The sequence below is a fragment of the Rhinatrema bivittatum genome, chromosome 2 (genome assembly GCF_901001135.1).
Source record: "Rhinatrema bivittatum chromosome 2, aRhiBiv1.1, whole genome shotgun sequence".
Classification (NCBI taxonomy): Eukaryota; Metazoa; Chordata; class Amphibia; order Gymnophiona; family Rhinatrematidae; genus Rhinatrema; species Rhinatrema bivittatum.
This window is the reverse complement of record NC_042616.1, coordinates 13,095,234-13,115,090: the sequence shown is the minus strand read 5'-3', so window position 1 is coordinate 13,115,090 and position 19,857 is coordinate 13,095,234. Positions and strand designations below refer to the sequence as shown.

Here is a 19,857-nt window from a genome sequence, read left to right as displayed (position 1 = left end):
AGACCTCCTCTCACCACCACACACACTCTCTCTCTCTCTCAGACCTCCTCTCACCGCCACACACTCTCTCAGACCTCCTCTCACTGCCACACACTCTCTCTCTCTCAGACCTCCTCTCACTGCCACACACTCTCTTTCTTTCTCAGATCTCCTCTCACTGCCACACACTCTCTTTCTTTCTCAGATCTCCTCTCACTGCCACACACTCTCTCTCTCAGACCTCCTCTCACCGACACACACACTCTCTCTCTCTCAGACCTCCTCTCACCGCACACACACTCTCTCTCTCAGACCTCCTCTCACCGCCACACACTCTCTCTCTCAGACCTCCTCTCACTGCCACACTCTCTCTCTCTCTCAGACACACGGGGGGGGGGGGGGGGGGGGCTAGTCACTTGGTTGGTTGTGTGGCTAATTTGTGCCGAGCCATTTGGAGGGAAAAGAATTTGACCCTGGCAGCCAGTCCGCATGGCGAAAAAGAAAGCAGCCCGTCAGCCAGCTTTCTCTTGTGGAGCCAGCTCTAGTGCAACGGTATTAGGGGGTCAGAGGCGATCCTTACAGCCTTGCCCACAGCTAATACCCCTTGCACTAGACCTGGCTCCACCAGAGAAAGCAGGATTCCAGCCGGAGCAGGGCTACTTCGGGTTAGTGGCTCTCTCCTCAGTCTCGGCCCAGGCTTAATTTTCTCTTTTGATAGGCCCAGGGAACGGTAGGGGGTCACTTCTGGGTCCCTCTCCCCCCTGGAGTCGATAGACAGAGCAGAGCCGGGGGACCCATAAAAGCAGCAGTCAGCGTAGCCCGCAGTCATTGGGAATGCACTGGAGTGGTGGGAGGGTTGCGGAGAAGTGGCAGGCAAGCGGCAGGCACGGGAAGGAAGGAAAGGGGGGGGGGGGCGGGTGAGCCAGGAGAAAGCGCAAATGCAGTGTTGGGGAGGCTTCTGTCTGAGGTGACTGCACTGAGCTCCGAGAGAAGCAGCTGGCCCTGGAACCGGCGAGTCTCCTGGAGAATGAAACTGGGAAAGGGAGGGGGTGGGCCGCTGCAGAACGGGGGAAGGGCTGGCAGCGAGCAAGAACTTTGCACCCCGACGCAGCAGTGCCGGACTGGGGGGGGGGGGGGGGGGGCACTCACTGCGTGAGCACATGAGCAGCAGCACAATGGTAGCATGTCAGAGAGAGAGAGTGTCTGCGTGTCTGTCCAAGAGAGAGTGAGGACGCACACACCCATGCACACTTTCGTCCGTGAGAGAGCGTGTGTGTGTGTGGGTATCTTTGTCTCTGACACAGTATCTGAGACAGAGTACGAGTCTCTGTGGGTGTCAGTGTGCACGTGCCAATAAGCTTCCTGCAATCTAAAAAAACGTTTGTGATTGAGCGTTGTGTGTCTGACACCAAATGGCAGTGTCACTACCTGCAAAGGGTTCAAGAGCCAGACCGGGACTCCAGGCTATAGCTCTATAACAGGCCCATTCAGTAAGGGGTAATAGCGCTTTTCTGTGCACCTTCCGACTTAATATAATTGTGATATTAAGTTGGAGGTCCCCAAAAAAAGAAAAAACAAACAAACCTTTAAAAAAAATCTGTCCGCCGGTCCGAAAACGGACGCTCAGTTTTGCCGGCGTCCGTTTCCTGAACCCGTGGCTGCCGACAGGTTGGAAAAGAGGCACCGGTAAGATTAAGCGTCTATTGTTGGACCCGCTGGCAGCCGCCGCTTCCGCTAATAAGGAGGCGCCAGGGATGCGCTGGTGTCCCTGGCGCCGCCTCATTAGCGCGGGCCCTCATTTAAATTTGTTCAATGTTCAATGTAAAAACTTCGTTTTTAATTCTGTTCTATGTAAACCGCTAAATGTAGCGATAGTTACTGTTCCTTGTAAACCGGGGTGATATGTATATTATACAGGAACCTCCGATATATAAATTATTTAAATAAAAAATAAATAAATAGAGAAACGCGCGCCCAGGAGAGGCGCCTGGGCGCGCGTGGGGAGAGAGCGGGCGCACGACACGGGAGTGCCGGCTCTCCCCCACTTAATACTGAATCGGCCTGATAGAGATGTAAGCAGACGTGTAGGGTGCTCGACCAATTTGCATGGAGAGAACGAAGGCTGCAAATCTGCTCACCCATGGTCTCTAGAATGTGTTCATCTTCTTAGTTATTTAGGAAACATTAGGTTTATTTTGGAGATTATGTTGGCTCAGTTCTGCTGGGTTCCAGGGTTAACTTTTAGTGTGCTTTTGGGAGCTGTTGACACACATGCAGCAGGGAAAGTGAATGAAGGTGCAAGATACCCCCACTATGGGCCAATATTTTCCTCCAATCCACCCACTGTGTTAACGTGCAATGCTGACACCTGGTGGCCATAAAGGAAAACCGCATCAGCATTTACTGCGTGACTTTCTAAGCCGAAAACAGGAGTTTAGCTTTAGCTTTCTGTATAAGGGTTCTGCATTCTCACCCTGTTAATGCATTACACTGACACCGGGTGGCCATAGAGGAAAACTGCATCAGAATTTACTGCGAGCCTTTCTGTGCAAAGCTGAAAGCGGTGTTTAGTTTTCTGTATAAGGGTTCTGCATTCTCACCATATTAATGCATTACACTGACACCGGGTGGCCATAGAGGAAAACTGCATCAGCAGTTACTCAGTGCCTTTCAATATGAAGCTGAAGGGTTCTGTATTCTTGCGTGTTAATGCATTACACTGACACCGGGTGGCCATAGAGGAAAACTGCATCAGCAGTTACTCAGTGCCTTAGGTTTCTGTATAAGCGTTCTGTATTCTTTCGTGTTAATGTGTTATGCTATCACCTGGTGGCCATAGAGGAAAACTGCATCAGAATTTACTGCGAGCCTTTCTGTGCAAAGCTGAAAGCGGTGTTTAGTTTTCTGTATAAGGGTTCTGCATTCTCACCGTGTTAATGCATTACACTGACACCTGGTGGCCGTAGAGGAAAACTGCATCAGCAGTTACTCAGTGCCTTTCAATATGAAGCTGAAGGGTTCTGTATTCTTGTGTGTTAATGTGTTCTGCTGACAGCTGATGGCCGTAGAGGAAAACTGCATCAGCATTTACTGCGAGCCTTTCTGTGCAAAGCTGAAAGCGGTGTTTGGCTGACTGCATAAAAGTTCTATATTCTGTCTTTTTATGATACTTTGAACTTTTTATTGTATTTATGTTTACTGTGATTACTTTTATTGAATCATATTATTACATTTATTGTAAACCGTTGTGATGTATCCTACGAACGTCGGTATATTAAAAACAAACAAATAAATAAATGCGATGCTGACACCTGGTGGCCTTGGAGGAAAACTGCGCCAGCATTTCCTGCCTGCCTTTCTATGCGAAGCTGATGTTAAATGTGCAAGTGATGTCGGCTCCACAGTTCTCAGGCCACCGTCATGCATTGTTTGGGGACCTTTGTCGCCGTGGCGTTGTTCTCTGTGCTATTTAACCACTCGGAAAAATAACAGCACGGGAATCTGAACGTGGCCATGCCTTTCACCGCGGCCTTAGCCTTCCTTCGGGTTACTGAACGAGTCGCCAGGGACAAACCTGCAGTACCTGAATGTAAGCTCCTTTCAAATAGCTGAGCAGTCACAAAAGATGGAATATAAATCAAGCCTTAGAGTAATTAAATTACTAAACCATATATCAATTTCAGAGCAAGATGACTCACATCCAGGAGTGCGATTCAAATTGTAAACAACTGTGATTTCAGACACAAGTGAGAAGCTTAAAGACAACGCTCCCTGTGGTTGTGAAAAGCACTAATTCAGGAAGACAGAGGGGATTTCCTGTCCATCCTAGAGAGCACTCATTTTATAAATCTGATCTGTCACACATGCTAACCTTTATCATCATCCGTGACAGGCCTAGGCCGCCCGATGGCTCCTAGCAATATAGCAGATGAAAGCAAATAAAGAACCAAATGATTTATTTATTTATTTATTTATAGTATTTCTAGACCGGAGGTTCCTGTATAGAATACATATCACCCCGGTTTACAAGGAACTCAAACTATCAAATGATCCATCCAGTCTGCCCAGCACGTTCTTTAAGACAGCAAATGCCACCCCAAATACTTTAACCCCATGTCTTCTGTTAAGGGTAGTAACTGCCGCTCCCTGCAGGTTACCCCCATGCCTTCTGTTAAGGGTAGTAACTGCCGCTCCCTGCAGGTTACCCCCATGCCTTCTGTTAAGGGTAGTAACTGCCGCTCCGTGCAGGTTTCCCCCATGCCTTCTGTTAAGGGTAGTAACTGCCGCTCCGTGCAGGTTACCCCCATGCCTTCTGTTAAGGGAAGTAACTGCCGCTCCCTGCAGGTTTCCCCCATGCCTTCTGTTAAGGGTAGTAACTGCCGCTCCCTGCAGGTTTCCCCCATGCCTTCTGTTAAGGGTAGTAACTGCCGCTCCCTGCAGGTTTCCCCCATGCCTTCTGTTAAGGGGAGTAACTGCCGCTCCATGCAGGTTTCCCCCATGCCTTCTGTTAAGGGGAGTAACTGCCGCTCCATGCAGGTTTCCCCCATGCCTTCTGTTAAGGGTAGTAACTGCCGCTCCATGCAGGTTACCCCCGTTCCTTCTGTTAAGGGTAGTAACTGCCGCTCCGTGCAGGTTTCCCCCATGCCTTCTGTTAAGGATAGTAACTGCCGCTCCCTGCAGGTTTCCCCCATGCCTTCTGTTAAGGGTAGTAACTGCCGCTCCGTGCAGGTTTCCCCCATGCCTTCTGTTAAGGATAGTAACTGCCGCTCCCTGCAGGTTACCCCCGTGCCTTCTGTTAAGGATAGTAACTGCCGCTCCGTGCAGGTTACCCCCGTGCCTTCTGTTAAGGATAGTAACTGCTGCTCCCTGCAGGTTTCCCCCATGCCTTCTGTTAAGGATAGTAACTGCTGCTCCCTGCAGGTTTCCCCCATGCCTTCTGTTAAGGGTAGTAACTGCTGCTCCCTGCAGGTTTCCCCCATGCCTTCTGTTAAGGATAGTAACTGCTGCTCCGTGCAGGTTACCCCCGTGCCTTCTGTTAAGGATAGTAACTGCTGCTCCCTGCAGGTTACCCCCATATCTTCTGTTAAGGATAGTAACTGCTGCTCCCTGCAGGTTACCCCCATATCTTCTGTTAAGGATAGTAACTGCTGCTCCCTGCAGGTTACCCCCGTGCCTTCTGTTAAGGATAGTAACTGCCGCTCCGTGCAGGTTACCCCCATGCCTTCTGTTAAGGATAGTAACTGCCGCTCCCTGCAGGTTTCCCCCATGCCTTCTGATAAGGATAGTAACTGCCGCTCCGTGCAGGTTACCCCGTGCCTTCTGTTAAGGATAGTAAATGCTGCTCCCTGCAGGTTACCCCCGTGCCTTCTGTTAAGGATAGTAACTGCTGCTCCCTGCAGGTTACCCCCGTGCCTTCTGTTAAGGGTAGTAACTGCCGCTCCGTGCAGGTTACCCCCATGCCTTCTGTTAAGGGTAGTAACTGCCGCTCCGTGCAGGTTACCCCCATGCCTTCTGTTAAGGATAGTAACTGCTGCTCCCTGCAGGTTACCCCCGTGCCTTCTGTTAAGGGTAGTAACTGCCGCTCCGTGCAGGTTACCCCCATGTCTTCTGTTAAGGGTAGTAACTGCTGCTCCCTGCAGGTTACCCCCATATCTTCTGTTAAGGGTAGTAACTGCTGCTCCCTGCAGGTTACCCCCATATCTTCTGTTAAGGATAGTAACTGCTGCTCCCTGCAGGTTACCCCCGTGCCTTCTGTTAAGGTTAGTAACTGCCGCTCCGTGCAGGTTACCCCCATGCCTTCTGTTAAGGGTAGTAACTGCTGCTCCCTGCAGGTTACCCCCATGTCTTCTGTTAAGGGTAGTAACTGCCGCTCCGTGCAGGTTACCCCCATGCCTTCTGTTAAGGGTAGTAACTGCTGCTCCCTGCAGGTTACCCCCATGTCTTCTGTTAAGGGTAGTAACTGCCGCTCCGTGCAGGTTACCCCCATGCCTTCTGTTAAGGGTAGTAACTGCTGCTCCGTGCAGGTTACCCCCATGCCTTCTGTTAAGGGTAGTAACTGCTGCTCCCTGCAGGTTACCCCCATGTCTTCTGTTAAGGGTAGTAACTGCCGCTCCCTGCAGGTTACCCCCATGCCTTCTGTTAAGGGTAGTAACTGCCGCTCCGTGCAGGTTACCCCCATGTCTTCTGTTAAGGGTAGTAACTGCCGCTACGTGCTGGTTACCCCCATGCTTTCTATTAAGGGTAGTAACTGCCGCTCCGTGCAGGTTACCCCCATGCCTTCTGTTAAGGGTAGTAACTGCCGCTCCGTGCTGGTTACTCCCATGTCTTCTGTTAAGGGTAGTAACTGCCGCTCCCTGCAGATTACCCCCATGCCTTCTGTTAAGGGTAGTAACTGCCGCTCCGTGCTGGTTACTCCCATGTCTTCTGTTAAGGGTAATAACTGCCGCTCCGTGCAGGTTACCCCCATGCCTTCTGTTAAGGGTGGTAACTGCTGCTCCGTGCAGGTTACCCCCGTGCCTTGTTAAGGGTAGTAACTGCTGCTCCCTGCAGGTTACCCCCATGCCTTCTGTTAAGGGTAGTAACTGCCGCTCCCTGCAGATTACCCCCATGCCTTCTGTTAAGGGTAGTAACTGCCGCTCCGTGCTGGTTACTCCCATGTCTTCTGTTAAGGGTAGTAACTGCTGCTCCCTGCAGGTTACCCCCATGCCTTGTTAAGGGTAGTAACTGCTGCTCCCTGCAGGTTACCCCCATGCCTTGTTAAGGGTAGTAACTGCTGCTCCCTGCAGGTTACCCCCATGCCTTCTGTTAAGGGTAGTAACTGCCACTCCATGCAGGTTACTCCCATGTCTTCTGTTAAGGGTAGTAACTGCCGCTCCCTGCAGGTTACCCCCATGCCTTGTTAAGGGTAGTAACTGCCGCTCCCTGCAGGTTACCCCCGTGCCTTGTTAAGGGTAGTAACTGCCACTCCATGCAGGTTACCCCCATGCCTTCTGTTAAGGGTAGTAACTGCCGCTCCCTGCAGATTACCCCCATGCTTTCTATTAAGGGTAGTAACTGCCGCTCTGTGCAGGTTACCCCCATGCCTTCTGTTAAGGGTAGTAACTGCTGCTCCGTGCAGGTTACCCCCATGCCTTCTGTTAAGGGTAGTAACTGCCGCTCCCTGCAGATTACCCCCATGCTTTCTATTAAGGGTAGTAACTGCCGCTCTGTGCAGGTTACCCCCATGCCTTCTGTTAAGGGTAGTAACTGCTGCTCCGTGCAGGTTACCCCCATGCCTTCTGTTAAGGGTAGTAACTGCCGCTCCCTGCAGGTTACCCCCTTGCCTTCTGTTAAGGGTAGTAACTGTCGCTCCCTGCAGGTTACCCCCATGCCTTCTGTTAAGGGTAGTAACTGCCGCTCCCTGCAGGTTACCCCCATGCCTTCTGTTAAGGGTAGTAACTGCCGCTCCGTGCAGGTTACCCCCATGCCTTCTGTTAAGGGTAGTAACTGCCGCTCCATGCAGGTTACCCCCATGCCTTCTGTTAAGGGTAGTAACTGCCGCTCCGTGCAGGTTACCCCCATGCCTTCTGTTAAGGGTAATAACTGCCGCTCCGTGCAGGTTACCCCCGTGCCTTCTTTTTTTTTTTTTATTTATAGTTTATTAAATTTCTATAACATTTACAATGAAAAGAAATCAAGAAATCATGGGATACATTTTCAAATTCAAAAACAGAGGAAATACTTACAAGAAATAAAAATTTACATATTATCCCAACTAAACAGTCCACTTTATCTGGGAAGCCTCTCTATAAGATATTTAAAGAAAATATGTCTAAATCTAGACTAATAAGTAGATCCTTTTTTTGACCAAATTAATTAACCGTCATGTAGACTGCTCACGAACCCCAGATCCCCCTTTATCCAGAAGAAATACCTCCAGGTGTTCCGGTTGAAGAAAAACAAATTTGTTTTTTTGATAGGTAATAATACATTTGCATGGGAATTTGAGGAAGAATGTAGCCCCAATGGCTAAAACCCTTCCTCGCATTGCCAAAAACTGTTTCCTTCTCACCTGGGTCGATCTTGAGACATCTGGAAATATTTGAACAGTTTTACCACAGAATAAGAAATTTTTATTTTTAAAATATTTCTGCAGAACAAGATTCTTTTCAATCTCTAATCCGAAAACCACTATTAAAGTAGCTCTTGATGTTATATCATCCCCAGAAGCTTCTAGGAAGGATGTCAAATTGGGACTTCTATCATTTATTTCCTCCATCCCACTCTCATTTACTTTCCCATCCCTCTTATAATTAGAGATATAATACATATTTGATATTAATAATTCACTACTTATACCCAACACCTCTTTAACATATTTTTTAAACAGCTCTTGCGCAGACAACAGTCTGGTATATGGAAAATTTAAGAGTCTTAAATTCTTACTACGAAAATTGTTTTCCAACATTTCTATGTTTCTATAGATTATTAAAGAGTCCTTAATAAATGCAGTCCCGCTAGTTTGTAGAGAGGTAATTTGATTAGTCATCATCTTGTCTGCAGATTCTAACTGCTCTATTCTTTTCCCATGGTCGTCAATCTTTCCTTTAATCTCAGCAGCAAAGACAGTGGACTGGGTCATGGATTGAGAGAGTCTCATTTCCATTTTCGTTACAGCCTTCCATATATCTGCCAGTGAGATGTTATCAGGGTCTGCCAGTTCAGCTTTCCCTTCCACTATTCCAGCAGACGGAACAGATTCCAGTACTCTGGTTCCTCCCTCTGCTGAATTTGGCATTTCAGTAACATGGGTGGTATTTAAAACACTTACCACCATATTACTGCGATCTTTGACAGCTATTTGGTCCTGGACGGGACTTGTGCTCATCCCAGAAGAGAAGGATAAATCCTGGGCAATCTCTCCAGTTAGTTGACTCCCCCTACGGATCAAATGATTATCCATAGGGCCTTTCATCTCCTTAGAGGCTGGGGTAGATGTAGTAGGTTTTATCTTTCTTTTCTTCCCCATAGGGAGCTCTCCACAAATTTCCTCCCAGGGGCGCGCCCCTTTGGCGCGCGGCTTTGGCGCGCCGGCGGCTGCGCGCCGCTGTGCCGATCTTTAAATAGCACAGCCCCGTCAGCTGGCAATGACGTCAGGGTTTGGGAGGCGGGTTAAGCGGCTTACCGGAGCAGTCCCCCTCGTCCTCTCGCGATCTCTCTCGCACCCGGAAGGCTTCCCACCCCCGTGCCTTCTTAAGGGTAGTAACTGCTGCTCCGTGCAGGTTACCCCCGTGCCTTCTGTTAAGGGTAGTAACTGCTGCTCCCTGCAGGTTACCCCCATGCCGTCTGTTAAGAATAGTAACAGCCGCTCCATGCAGGTTACCCCCATGTTTCTGTTAAGGGTAGTAACTGCCGCTCCCTGCAGGTTACCCCCACGCATTCTGTTAAGGATAGTAACTGCCGCTCTGTGCAGGTTACCCCCATGCCTTCTGTTAAGGGCAGTAACTGCCGCTCCGTGCAAGTTACCCTCATGCTTTCTGTTAAGGGTAGTAACTGCCGCTCCGTGCAGGTTACTCCCATGTTTCTGTTAAGGGTAGTAACCGCTGCTCTGTGCAGGTTACCCCCATGTATTCTGCTGCATGCTACTGCGATGAAGAACTGGGCTCCATTCCTTGGCCCAGCTTCTGCTCTCTGGGTTGGCTGGGACCAGAGATACTGCAGCGGCAATGCTCACAATGCTGATAGAAGGGGAGGCAGAGTTAAGAGGAGGATCCCTAGCCATTACCCCACAGCAACAGCTACGAGTGGCTGAAAGAGGCAATAGTGTCAGGCACTAGAGGATTACCCCTGCTAGATATGGGCTAGGGAGGCCTCATCGTCAGCAGGGCAGGAGGCAGATGCTGTTCGAGCATGAAGTAAGGAAAATCCCACCCCAAAAAAAGTGGTCATAATATTGTTTTAAGATATGGGATGGAATCACAAGGTTGGAATTATGAACTTGGTCATTTATATGGTGGCGTCGGCCCGACGGATCCCTGCCTCACCGCTCACACCGCGCAGCAGCAGGTCAGACAAGGTTCAGATAGCGCGCGACCCTCCCTCTCCGATGGCGGAAGCTCCCAAATTTGAGAGGAGACATTTATTCATTTCCTGGTGCAGACGCCCTGGGGGCTTCAGCGAACCCTTACCATCATCTTGAGGAAATGGGGCAAGCCCGGGTCCTTACAGTCATTTGTCAGCCTCAGGAAGGCCTCGTTTCTACCACACCTCTTCCCACGTTCCTGGCTGCCACGTCACGCTAATTTTATTTCATTCTAAAATTTCTCATGTGATCGTACCCTTTCACCTAAGATCCAGATTTTTGGCTATCGGGAGTGCCAGAGCAGTCTTGCAAACCCCTGCTGGCTTCTGGCTTTCCCATCCGATAACGCCCGCTCCACAAGAATGAGCTCAATTGATTTATCGGAGGCCGTGTTATCACCTTTTGAAGCAAGATAAGACTTGATGAGAGAAGAGGCAGGACATGAACGCTGAGGACCACAGACAGAGTAAGACCTGCCCACAGCACACATTGGGCCAGAGCGGGCGGGCCCCACGCCACTTCACTGACAACCTCTTTTACGTTTCCGTCTGAAGAAGAACGCCGTGTGGTCCTGGTAGTTCGGGTACAACACCGGCTCTGGAAAACAGTCAGGCTGGGCCAACTGGGGAGCCCCCACGGAGGGCAAGGTGTAATATTAGACCAACACCTCAACTTTAAACCCCACATCAAATCACTTCTAAAAGGGGGTTTCTTTAAACTACACATCCTCAAAAAAATAAAGCCCCTTCTCCATGCCCCTTCTCCATCTCCATCTCCACTTCCGTCTAGTGTTGCAGTCCACCGTTCTATCGAAATTGGACTACTGCAACTCCCTCCGCATAGGCCTCCCATACTCTACGATCAAACCCTTACAAATCCTGCAAAATTCCATGGCAAGAATAATCACTGACACCCGAAAAAAAGAACATATCACCCCAGTACTGAAGGATTTGCATTGGCTCCCCATCCCTTTCCGCATAAAATACAAAACCCTCTCCGTTCTTCACAATGTACTCTATAGCAACAACCCCGCCTGGCTCAAGGAAATGCCACGTTTCCGTACATCCAATCGTCCTGCCAGAGCCACCTTAGCTGACACCCTCCACACCCCACCACTCAAAACTGCGCATCTTTCCTCTACCAGAGATAGAGCATTTACCATTGCAGGACCCACCCTATGGAACTCACTCCCCACCTATCTCCGCCTCGAACCCTCCCTACCCAACTTCAAAAAAGGCATCAAAACCTGGCTCTTCCTGCAGGCCTATCCTGACTCTAACCAAACCTAATCCCCTCCGCCCCCCCCCCCTTTCCCCCCCCCCCCCCCCCCAAGTAAAGGTTAATTTCACAATCTATTGAAATGTATAGATAATGTTGATGCTGTTATTCCAGTAAGGATATTGTTTAAAACTGTTACTTCAGTTCCTATCCACTTCTATCTCCTTCTCTCCTACACTTGCTTTTCACGCCCCCTCTGGCGCTTGCTTTCTCCCTACCCCCACTCTCTCCCTGTTCCTCCGCTGCTCCCCTTCCCCTCTCCCGGTTATTTGTAATTTCTATTTCCCTTCTCTCCATGAGGTTATTGTGAACCGGTATGATGTGACTCACGAATATCGGTATATTAAAAGTTCATAAATAAATAATAAATAAATAAATAAAAGACATTGAAAACGCAGAGAACCTGGGTCGTGACCCTGCTCATCCTCCGCCCAGACTAAATAAGGGGCCACACACAGGCCACGTTCAGTCACTGTCTGGACAGCAACATTAGCAGGATAAACTTAATCCAGTTATCTTACACTTAGTTGGCTAAGTTTATCCAGCTAATTTCAAGACAGCACTTTGACTAAGATAGCTGGCTAATGTTGAATATCAGACTTAGCCGACTAATTCAGCTCTTCCCAGTTATGCCCCTGGAACACCCCTATCTTAGACAGCTAGCTTACTAGCCGTCTAAGTGCCCAAAATATTCCTTCAGCCAGATAACTTCTGAGTTATCCTTCTAAATGCTTCTGAATATGGGCCGCACTGGGCCTGTGCTCCCTAGAATTGCCCATCCCACCCCACAATATCAACTGCCCAGTAACTTTTCAAATGGAGCCTGCTCATCGTCTTTACATTATTATGTATCTGCCATTTATTTACAGTGCCCTGAATGTATAGCACAGGCAAGCTCATACAAAATATACTGACGTTTGAGAAAGAACCAGCTCATTCGGCTTTCTCCGAAACCAATATGGCTGCTAGAGCCCTGTTCTATAGAAAGACTCAATGAATAGATTCAACGTTATCATCAAAGCATTGGCATCGAGGAGCAACCTTCCAACCCGAGGTCCAAGAAGTTCAGGCTTGTGTCTTCCCCACAGCCTTTGCTGTACCAGCACGAGTATTTTCTTGATGCAATATCCATAGCCAAGCTACAGGAGCTCAACCTCCCGTCTCCATGTGTGCGCTCTGGGGAGATGAGCTATGGGGTTGGGTTTCGGTCTTGGCATCTTCTGGCACTAAACTTCCATCTGCAGCCGTCTAGGAGCACTTCCGAGAAGGGGGTGGGGAGGAAAGGCTAGGGGCACCCCAAAAATACATCGCCCTCACATGACGGCACAAGAGGTTCCACGCCGTAGTGAGTCATTTCGTGAAATGATATTCAGAACGCACACGCGATCACTGATGCCGCATACAATGAACGTAATCTGGGGCAGAGGCGAGCTGCCAGCCCCATGGCGAGATGTGCTGGCAAATTCTTCTTAATCAGACCAGGGCAATTGGGACTATTTCTGGATCTTTCTGCCACATTCTCTTGGTCTCCGCTTGCATCATTTGGTAATCTGATGGTTTTCTGTGTGTGTGTGTCTGTCTGTCTGTCTGTGTCTGCGTGTCTGTGTGTGTGGTGGGGGTTTCTTTACTACAACGTCCTGTGTTCTAGCATCCAGTTTTTTTTATTGGATGGATTGGGAACGTCTCACGTGATCACATTTCCTTCCTTCTCCTCAGTTCTCTCATCAGGGTCGTGACGGCATTGCATTCCTGGTACAGCGATGGTACACTGTTTACGCAATTTCCAGTGGAGGAACCGCGCAATCGGATGGTGTCTCCCTGCATGCAGGCCTTCTGACGTCAGCACATCGCACCCAGCAACAAGACGTGCAACCGTTTCCAGTTCTGCTCTGCAGAATCTGCCTTTGTCCGTTTTACCGGCCTTTTCTATGCTGGCGGTGGACCATCCTGAGCTGCAATTACCCATCTCTCATCCACAAGCTTGAGTTCACTTCTCCTTAGCCACTGCTGTAGAAGGTGCCGACCTACGTGTGATTGGAGAAATAATTCTTTACATGTCCCGCTGTCTTTGTTCATTTGTCCCTTGTTTATCCTTGTTGGCTAGTCCAGCTTTAAAAAAAAAAAAAAAAAAAAAAAAAAGAGTTTTCTCTCTTGTCGAAGCCTTGGCGACTGGTGCTGCCCCCTCATGAGTTTCAACCCCTTTTCTTGCGTCCGTTACCCTGTGTCCGATATACGCGCCTGCACGTCTCTGGTTTTGCACATATTTGTCCTTCTGCTGCCATGTGTGCAGGCGGATTCTCGCTCATTCCTTCTGTTCATCAGAACACCAGTCCAGGTGCAAAGGTAGAGGCTGCTTACTTTGGAATTTCGGCACCGTTTTGAGCAATTGGCTCTGCTACCGTCAGATATGCCTGTAGTGCTATGACAGTCGTTCTGTATGTGCATAACCTATTTTATAAGGCCCAGACAACCTTCAGCTCCTGAGCTGTTCAGTCTCAGCATACACTGGTTCTCACAGATTAGCTGATGGGCTTGGAGGCATTTTCTAGATCTCTCTAGGGCCAGTCTATTAGTCCAGAGTTATAGGAGATCATTTGACCAGTTAATGGTTGGCACATTGTCCTTATGTTTTTAAAACACTTGCAGCACTAGTATTACAAGTTTGAGTCCATTCTCTCTCTCAGTGCTTGAAGCATATTTGCCTGGTGCATGCCAGAACAGAGATGAGCCCGGTTCTTCAGGCCGGGTTTGTGGTCAGTCTCTCAGCTCTCTACCGTGTGGATGGTCTGGTGCCTCATTAGGCTCGACTTACGGCTAAAGCTTTTCTGACACTCGCTGCATGTAAATGGCTTTTCCCCAGTGTGGGTGCTCTGATGCACTTTTAGACTCGATTTCCGACTGAAGCTTTTCCCACACTCCGTGCAGATGAACTTGTGCTCTCCTGTGTGGATCCTCTGATGTACTCTCAGGTTGGATGTCCGGCTAAAGCTCTTCCCACACTCTGTGCAGATGAAGATGTTCTCTCCCGTGTGAATCCGCTGATGCTCCCTCAGGTTGGACTTCCGGCTGAAGCTTTTGTCGCACACGGTGCAGATCAGGGTGATTTCTCCCTTGTGACTCCTCTCGTGTACGCGGAGGTTGGATTTCTGACCAAAGCTTTTACCACATTCAGGACACTTGAAGGGTTTGGCTTCTGTACTGACGGTCTGGTGTACCACCAGATGCAATTCATGATGGACACTTCCATCAGACTCCGTGTACGTGAAGTACCGTTCTCCTGCTTCACATGATGGGAAGTTTCCACTCTCTAGGAAGATCTCTGGATTCCTGCTGGAGCCTTCTCCCCCATCAGTGCAATGGCTGGTTTGTGATCCAGAGGGGTCTGTCCAGTCTGGGGTCCAATGGTGCTGGGTAGGGCTCCTGTCTTGATTTGAGTGGGACTCGCTCTTGACGCCTGAGTCATGGGAGAACATGTCTTTGTCTTCATCTGGAAACATCTTATGGAGTTCCTGCACGGTAGAAAGTTCTTTAGACTGCGTCTTGGTTTCTTTCTTGATTTCATTACCTGCTGGATAAATAGCAGAGTGCGAGCATTAGTTCAGAAGCTCAGGAAACAAGAGGCCCTACATTCAACAGACTTGCATTCTCAACATTCAGCGACAGCCCCTACAGTTCTCATGGAGATCCTCCCTCAAAACGCAATAGCCCTCGCATTCCCTGTGGAGACCCTCACTCAATATGCAGTGACAGCCCTTGCATTCACCTTGGAGACCCTCACTAAATAGGTGTCAGCCTTCATGTTCCCCATGGAGACCCTCAGTGAGAATGCAGTGACAGCCCTTGCATTCACCTTGGAGACCCTCACTAAATAGGTGACAGCCTTCACGTTCTCCATGGAGACCCTCAGTAAGAATGCAGTAGCGGGTTGGGAGACTCTTCAATCACACATTTATTGATGGTCAATGAGACTTGGGAGTAGATCTTGCCACAAAGTTTAAGATACTCAACTCATTCAAAGTCCTCAGGCCCATTAGTAGGTGAATCTGAGTAAAGTGCCTAGCTTTGGTACATAAGATGCGTTTGTTCAGTTTGACTGGTCTCATCTGCTTCTTTATCTTGTTGCTGTTTTCTCTCTAAGCTTCCATCTTTTTTCTGATTGAGGGCCTTGTGGAAGGGAAGGCCATACATTTTAAGCCTTTTCTTGGGGTTTACTTAGAAACAGAATATGATGGCCGAAAAGAGCCAATAGGCCCATTTAATCTCTGACCAGGATCCTTCCTATTGCAATACCACAAACCTGTCCCCCTTCAGCTCGAGCTCTGATTTTACCTTCACCTCCTCGCAACCAATGACCGTCTGAGCTTATCACATGTCTTCCCCTAGGAAGCTGTTCCATAAGTCCCCCACTCTTTCCACCAAGAGATATTTTCTATTATTCCTTTTACAGGCCGGTGACTCTCATCTTAGAGTTGGGTAACTCCACTAAACAAAATGATAGTGAATTATCTTGAATCAAGCAGCTGCAGGCCCTGAAGCAGCATGGTATCAAACAGATCTGGTCCATTTCCTTTATAGGGTGCGTGATCAGACAATTAGAGCAGTGTCATGTGCTGGATGTGGGGTTTTTGAACTCCTTTGTACATTGCTCATATTACTTTTTTTTTTAAATATTATTGAAAATGCCCATGTGTTCAGAAAATTTATACCAGAAAACTAAATAAATAAAAAAAGAGTTGACTTATTTTAAAAAGCCACTACGAAATCAAATCTGATGTGACCAGCGTTTTGCCCATCAAGCTGTCAATTACTACAGTAGATCGACTGCCCGTAAGAAATCCTTTTGGGTACTACCCGATCCAACAGATCCGATTTTGTATACATTCAAGGAACTGGTTCTGAAGGACATTAAGAATTTTGAAGCAACAACTTCACCTAAAGGGAGAAATCTGTTTTGGTGATCAACAAGCTTGAATACATTTGAAGAGTGAGTCTTCCATTGTTATTAAGTCAGCAGATAAGGGGAGGAGCAATATTTCTCATGGACCGGAAAGATTACGATACTGAAAGAAAACAAAATCGACAATTATCAGATATTAAGTGCTATAATAAATTTTTGGGCGATTCATCGACACAAAATCCAATACAGTGAGTAGTTCAACAGGGTTTGGATGAAGGATATTAACGTTGAAAGAAAAAGTGATTTTTTTTTTACTATTCCTGCTTTCCATAACTTACCAAAAATTCACTAAGACTATTTCCGTCTGAGCAGTCAAAAGCAACAGTGAATGATTCATTTATTGGAAACGCTATTGGTTTATGCAGACAAGTTTTTGAAAACATTTGCAACTCAAACTGCTTCCTATGCAAAAGACAACGCACATTTTATGAATTCCTCAGCATGAGTTTGAAATACATTAAAGCGACTGAATCACGGTCACCTTGGACGTAAAATTCATTATGCACCAATATCCTTCAAAGTGAAGCAGTGCAAGTGTCTCCGTGAAGTTCTGGATAAAACGAACAAGGCCCTATCTGGTACCTACGTCCTTCGGCATGGGTTTGCCTATTATAGCATTGAAAAAGAATCTTCTTCATTTTTTAATGGACATTTTTAGTTCGAAAATTCAGCAACAGTGATGAAAGCAAGGATGGGCTCCATCCCTGGCAAATCCATTTCTGTCCAATTTTGAGAGCGCGTGGATAAATTCACCCCGCTTTCTGAATGTGGAAATGGTTGATTAATGATGGTTTCCTGTTCTGGAGGCTACAGAATCATCAGTGCCGAGATTTGTTAAACGATCAGACAGCTGTGATGAACGCAAACAGTTCATTTATATGAGCATAGCCTTTCTAGATGTTCTTGTTAGTAGAAGTCCAAAAGTGGGATTTGTTACTAGTGTTTATAGAAAGACGACAGATCGTAATACTTTTTTTTTTTTTACATTATATGAGTGCGTCTCCTTTGCCTTTGAAAGAAAATTTACCTTTTCCCCAATCTCTACAATACAAGCAGATTTGTTCCAATGTAAGGGATTATAAACAAAAAAATAAAAAATGTCAGCAGGGCTTATGGAAATGGCTTGGTCTTCTACTTGGAGCATGAGGCCTACAAAAGAGCCCTCTTTTCAAATGGAGATCATCTGTTAAAGATGAGAATCAAAGAAGGGGGGGTGGTGGTCTGGATGATGCAATCACATGCGTTCTACGCCATTCACAACATCCTATGCCTTTAGGGAAAATTTTACAGAAACACTGGACAATACTGCGAGCCCATTCGTATTTTGCAGAGAAACATTTGAGCACTGCGTTTACTAAGATCGAAGAATTTGAAGGAATTCTCCTGCCCTGCCAATTTGTTACCCAAATCAAGATCGTTTACCCGGCGCGCTGGGAAGTTTATGACAGGACATTTCAAAGGTGGGCGATGTCGTCACGTTACAAACAAAGGAGTTTGTCAACCCATTGACTCAGACAAAAAATATATGTTATGACATTTAACCATACGCAAGTCCACTTATACAGTTTATAGCATGATATGTCCATGCTGGAAAGCGTATGTGGGCAAGACCAAGAGAATGCTTCATTACAGGATGTCAGGAACATCGTAGACGTTGAAAGAATAAAACGTCAGGAAGCTATTATAGTTAAGAACATAAGAACATGCCATATTGGGTCAGACCAAGGGTCCATCAAGCCCAGCATCCTGTTTCCAACAGTGGCCAATTCAGGCCATAAGTACCTGGCAAGTACCCAAAAACTAAGTCCATTCCATGTAACCATTGCTAATGGCAGTGGCTATTCTCTAGGTGAACTTAATAGCAGGTAATGGACTTCTCCTCCAAGAACTTATCCAATCCTTTTTTAAACACAGCTATACTAACTGCACTAACCACATCCTCTGGCAACAAATTCCAGAGTTTAATTGTGCGTTGAGTAAAAAAGAACTTTCTCCGATTAGTTTTAAATGTGCCCCATACTAACTTCATAGAATGCCCCCTAGTCTTTCTATTATCCGAAAGAGTAAATAACCGATTCACATCTACCCGTTCTAGACCTCTCATGATTTTAAACACCTCTATCATATCCCCCCTCAGCCATCTCTTCTCCAAGCTGAAAAGCCCTAACCTCTTTAGTCTTTCCTCATAGGTATTCCACAAGAACATTCCTTATTCCTTTTCTTTATTACAGATCAAGTAAAAATTCATCCCCGAGGGCTAGCTCGAGACATAAGTGGTAAGATGTTTACAACAGAGATAGATATTTTAATTGAAATATTTAGAACCCGAAGGTCTAAAAGTGGCAACAGAATGGAGCTTCTTCACATGAAGAAGTAGGGTTGCTTGCTGCTGCTTGATGGGTGAAGGATTTATTGCTGCAAGAAGGGCTGGTTAAGAGCGAGTTGACTGGCTTGCGCAATTTTAGAGCAATGAGAACAGTCGCAGAGCGTGCCTTTTGATTGGAGAAGGGGTGTCCGTCAGAAGTGATTTAAATGCACAGACCGAGATGGCGGGTCTTTGAATTTGCACGCTAGGCGTTTGAAAAGCGAGCGGATAGAAAATGTTTTTGAGCGTGAGGGGTGTTTAATGTTGTAAGGAGCACAGAGTTAAGAAGTGGGTTTATTTGAAATGTTTTGTGTTGCAGATAGACTGAGTCAATCCCTGAAGCAGCCAACAGGCGAAACGCCGGCAGTGTCGGATTTGGTCCAGTATGGACTTTTTAAGATAAGTTAACTCTTTTTGTACAAAGGTTGTGAACACATGGACACTTTCAGTAATGTTTAAAAAAAAAAAGTTTTTCTGACCTCACTCATTGCGTCAGGTCTTTTCCTCCGTTTGTATCGAGACACCTCTGTAAGAAAGATTTTAAAAACCAGAAACAGATATAGAGCCCACCCTCCCGACCCCAAATTATTAGACGCCATTCTCCTTGGAGACTCTTTATTAACGCTTATTTGTGCTGATGCACTTCACCAGCTCTTTCATTTTTGATCCCGTAAGAGGCTCAGTTAATCAGCTGAGGAACCTGGAGGGAAATCGAATTAGAAAATGGTTGTGGGATAGACAACAGAGAGTAAAACAGTCTAGGGGGGTGCACCAGGACCTGACACAGGGGCAGTATGCTATTTTCCATTTTATTCTCCGCTCCTTTTCCAATCATTCCTAACATCTTATTTGCTTTTTTTTTTTTTACCACTGCCATGCACCGAGCCGAGGATTTCACCGTGTTGTCCACTAGGATTCCAAGATCCTTTCCCCCCGGTAACGACTCCCAGGACAGAACCCACCATCGTATGCCCGAGGTCGGGATTGTTTTTTTCCCTACGTGCATCACTTTGCTTTTCACCGTACCGAACGTCATCCGCCGTTCAGCTGCCCAGTCTCCTGGTCTCCCCAAGGTCCTTTCTGCAAGTCACGATCCCTGTGTTACTGAACTTTCTCCATTTGCAAAACCGATCATTGAGTCTTATCCCCTGTTTCCCATCTTTTGTCCTCATTAGCAGTACTCAAGGGCTTTGCCATTTCCTGAGGAACTTTATAAAA

The 19,857-nt window shown here is 47.2% G+C and overlaps 1 protein-coding gene across 5 annotated transcripts in view; it reads right to left on the bottom strand.

Moving 5' to 3' along the window:
* Nucleotides 1–12,144: 12,144 nt before the first annotated feature.
* LOC115083562 (gastrula zinc finger protein XlCGF7.1-like) overlaps nt 12,145–19,857 on the bottom strand; it is a 39,628-nt gene continuing 31,915 nt past the window's right edge. For 3 of the 5 annotated variants that reach the window (XM_029587458.1, XM_029587457.1, XM_029587460.1), the window contains one exon: nt 12,145–14,885. In XM_029587458.1, coding sequence (XP_029443318.1) covers nt 14,080–14,885 — 806 coding nt within the window. In that variant the 3' untranslated portion in view covers nt 12,145–14,079. The remainder of the gene's footprint in view (nt 14,886–19,857) is intronic. The other 2 variants (XM_029587459.1, XM_029587461.1) reach the window with 1 other exon arrangement.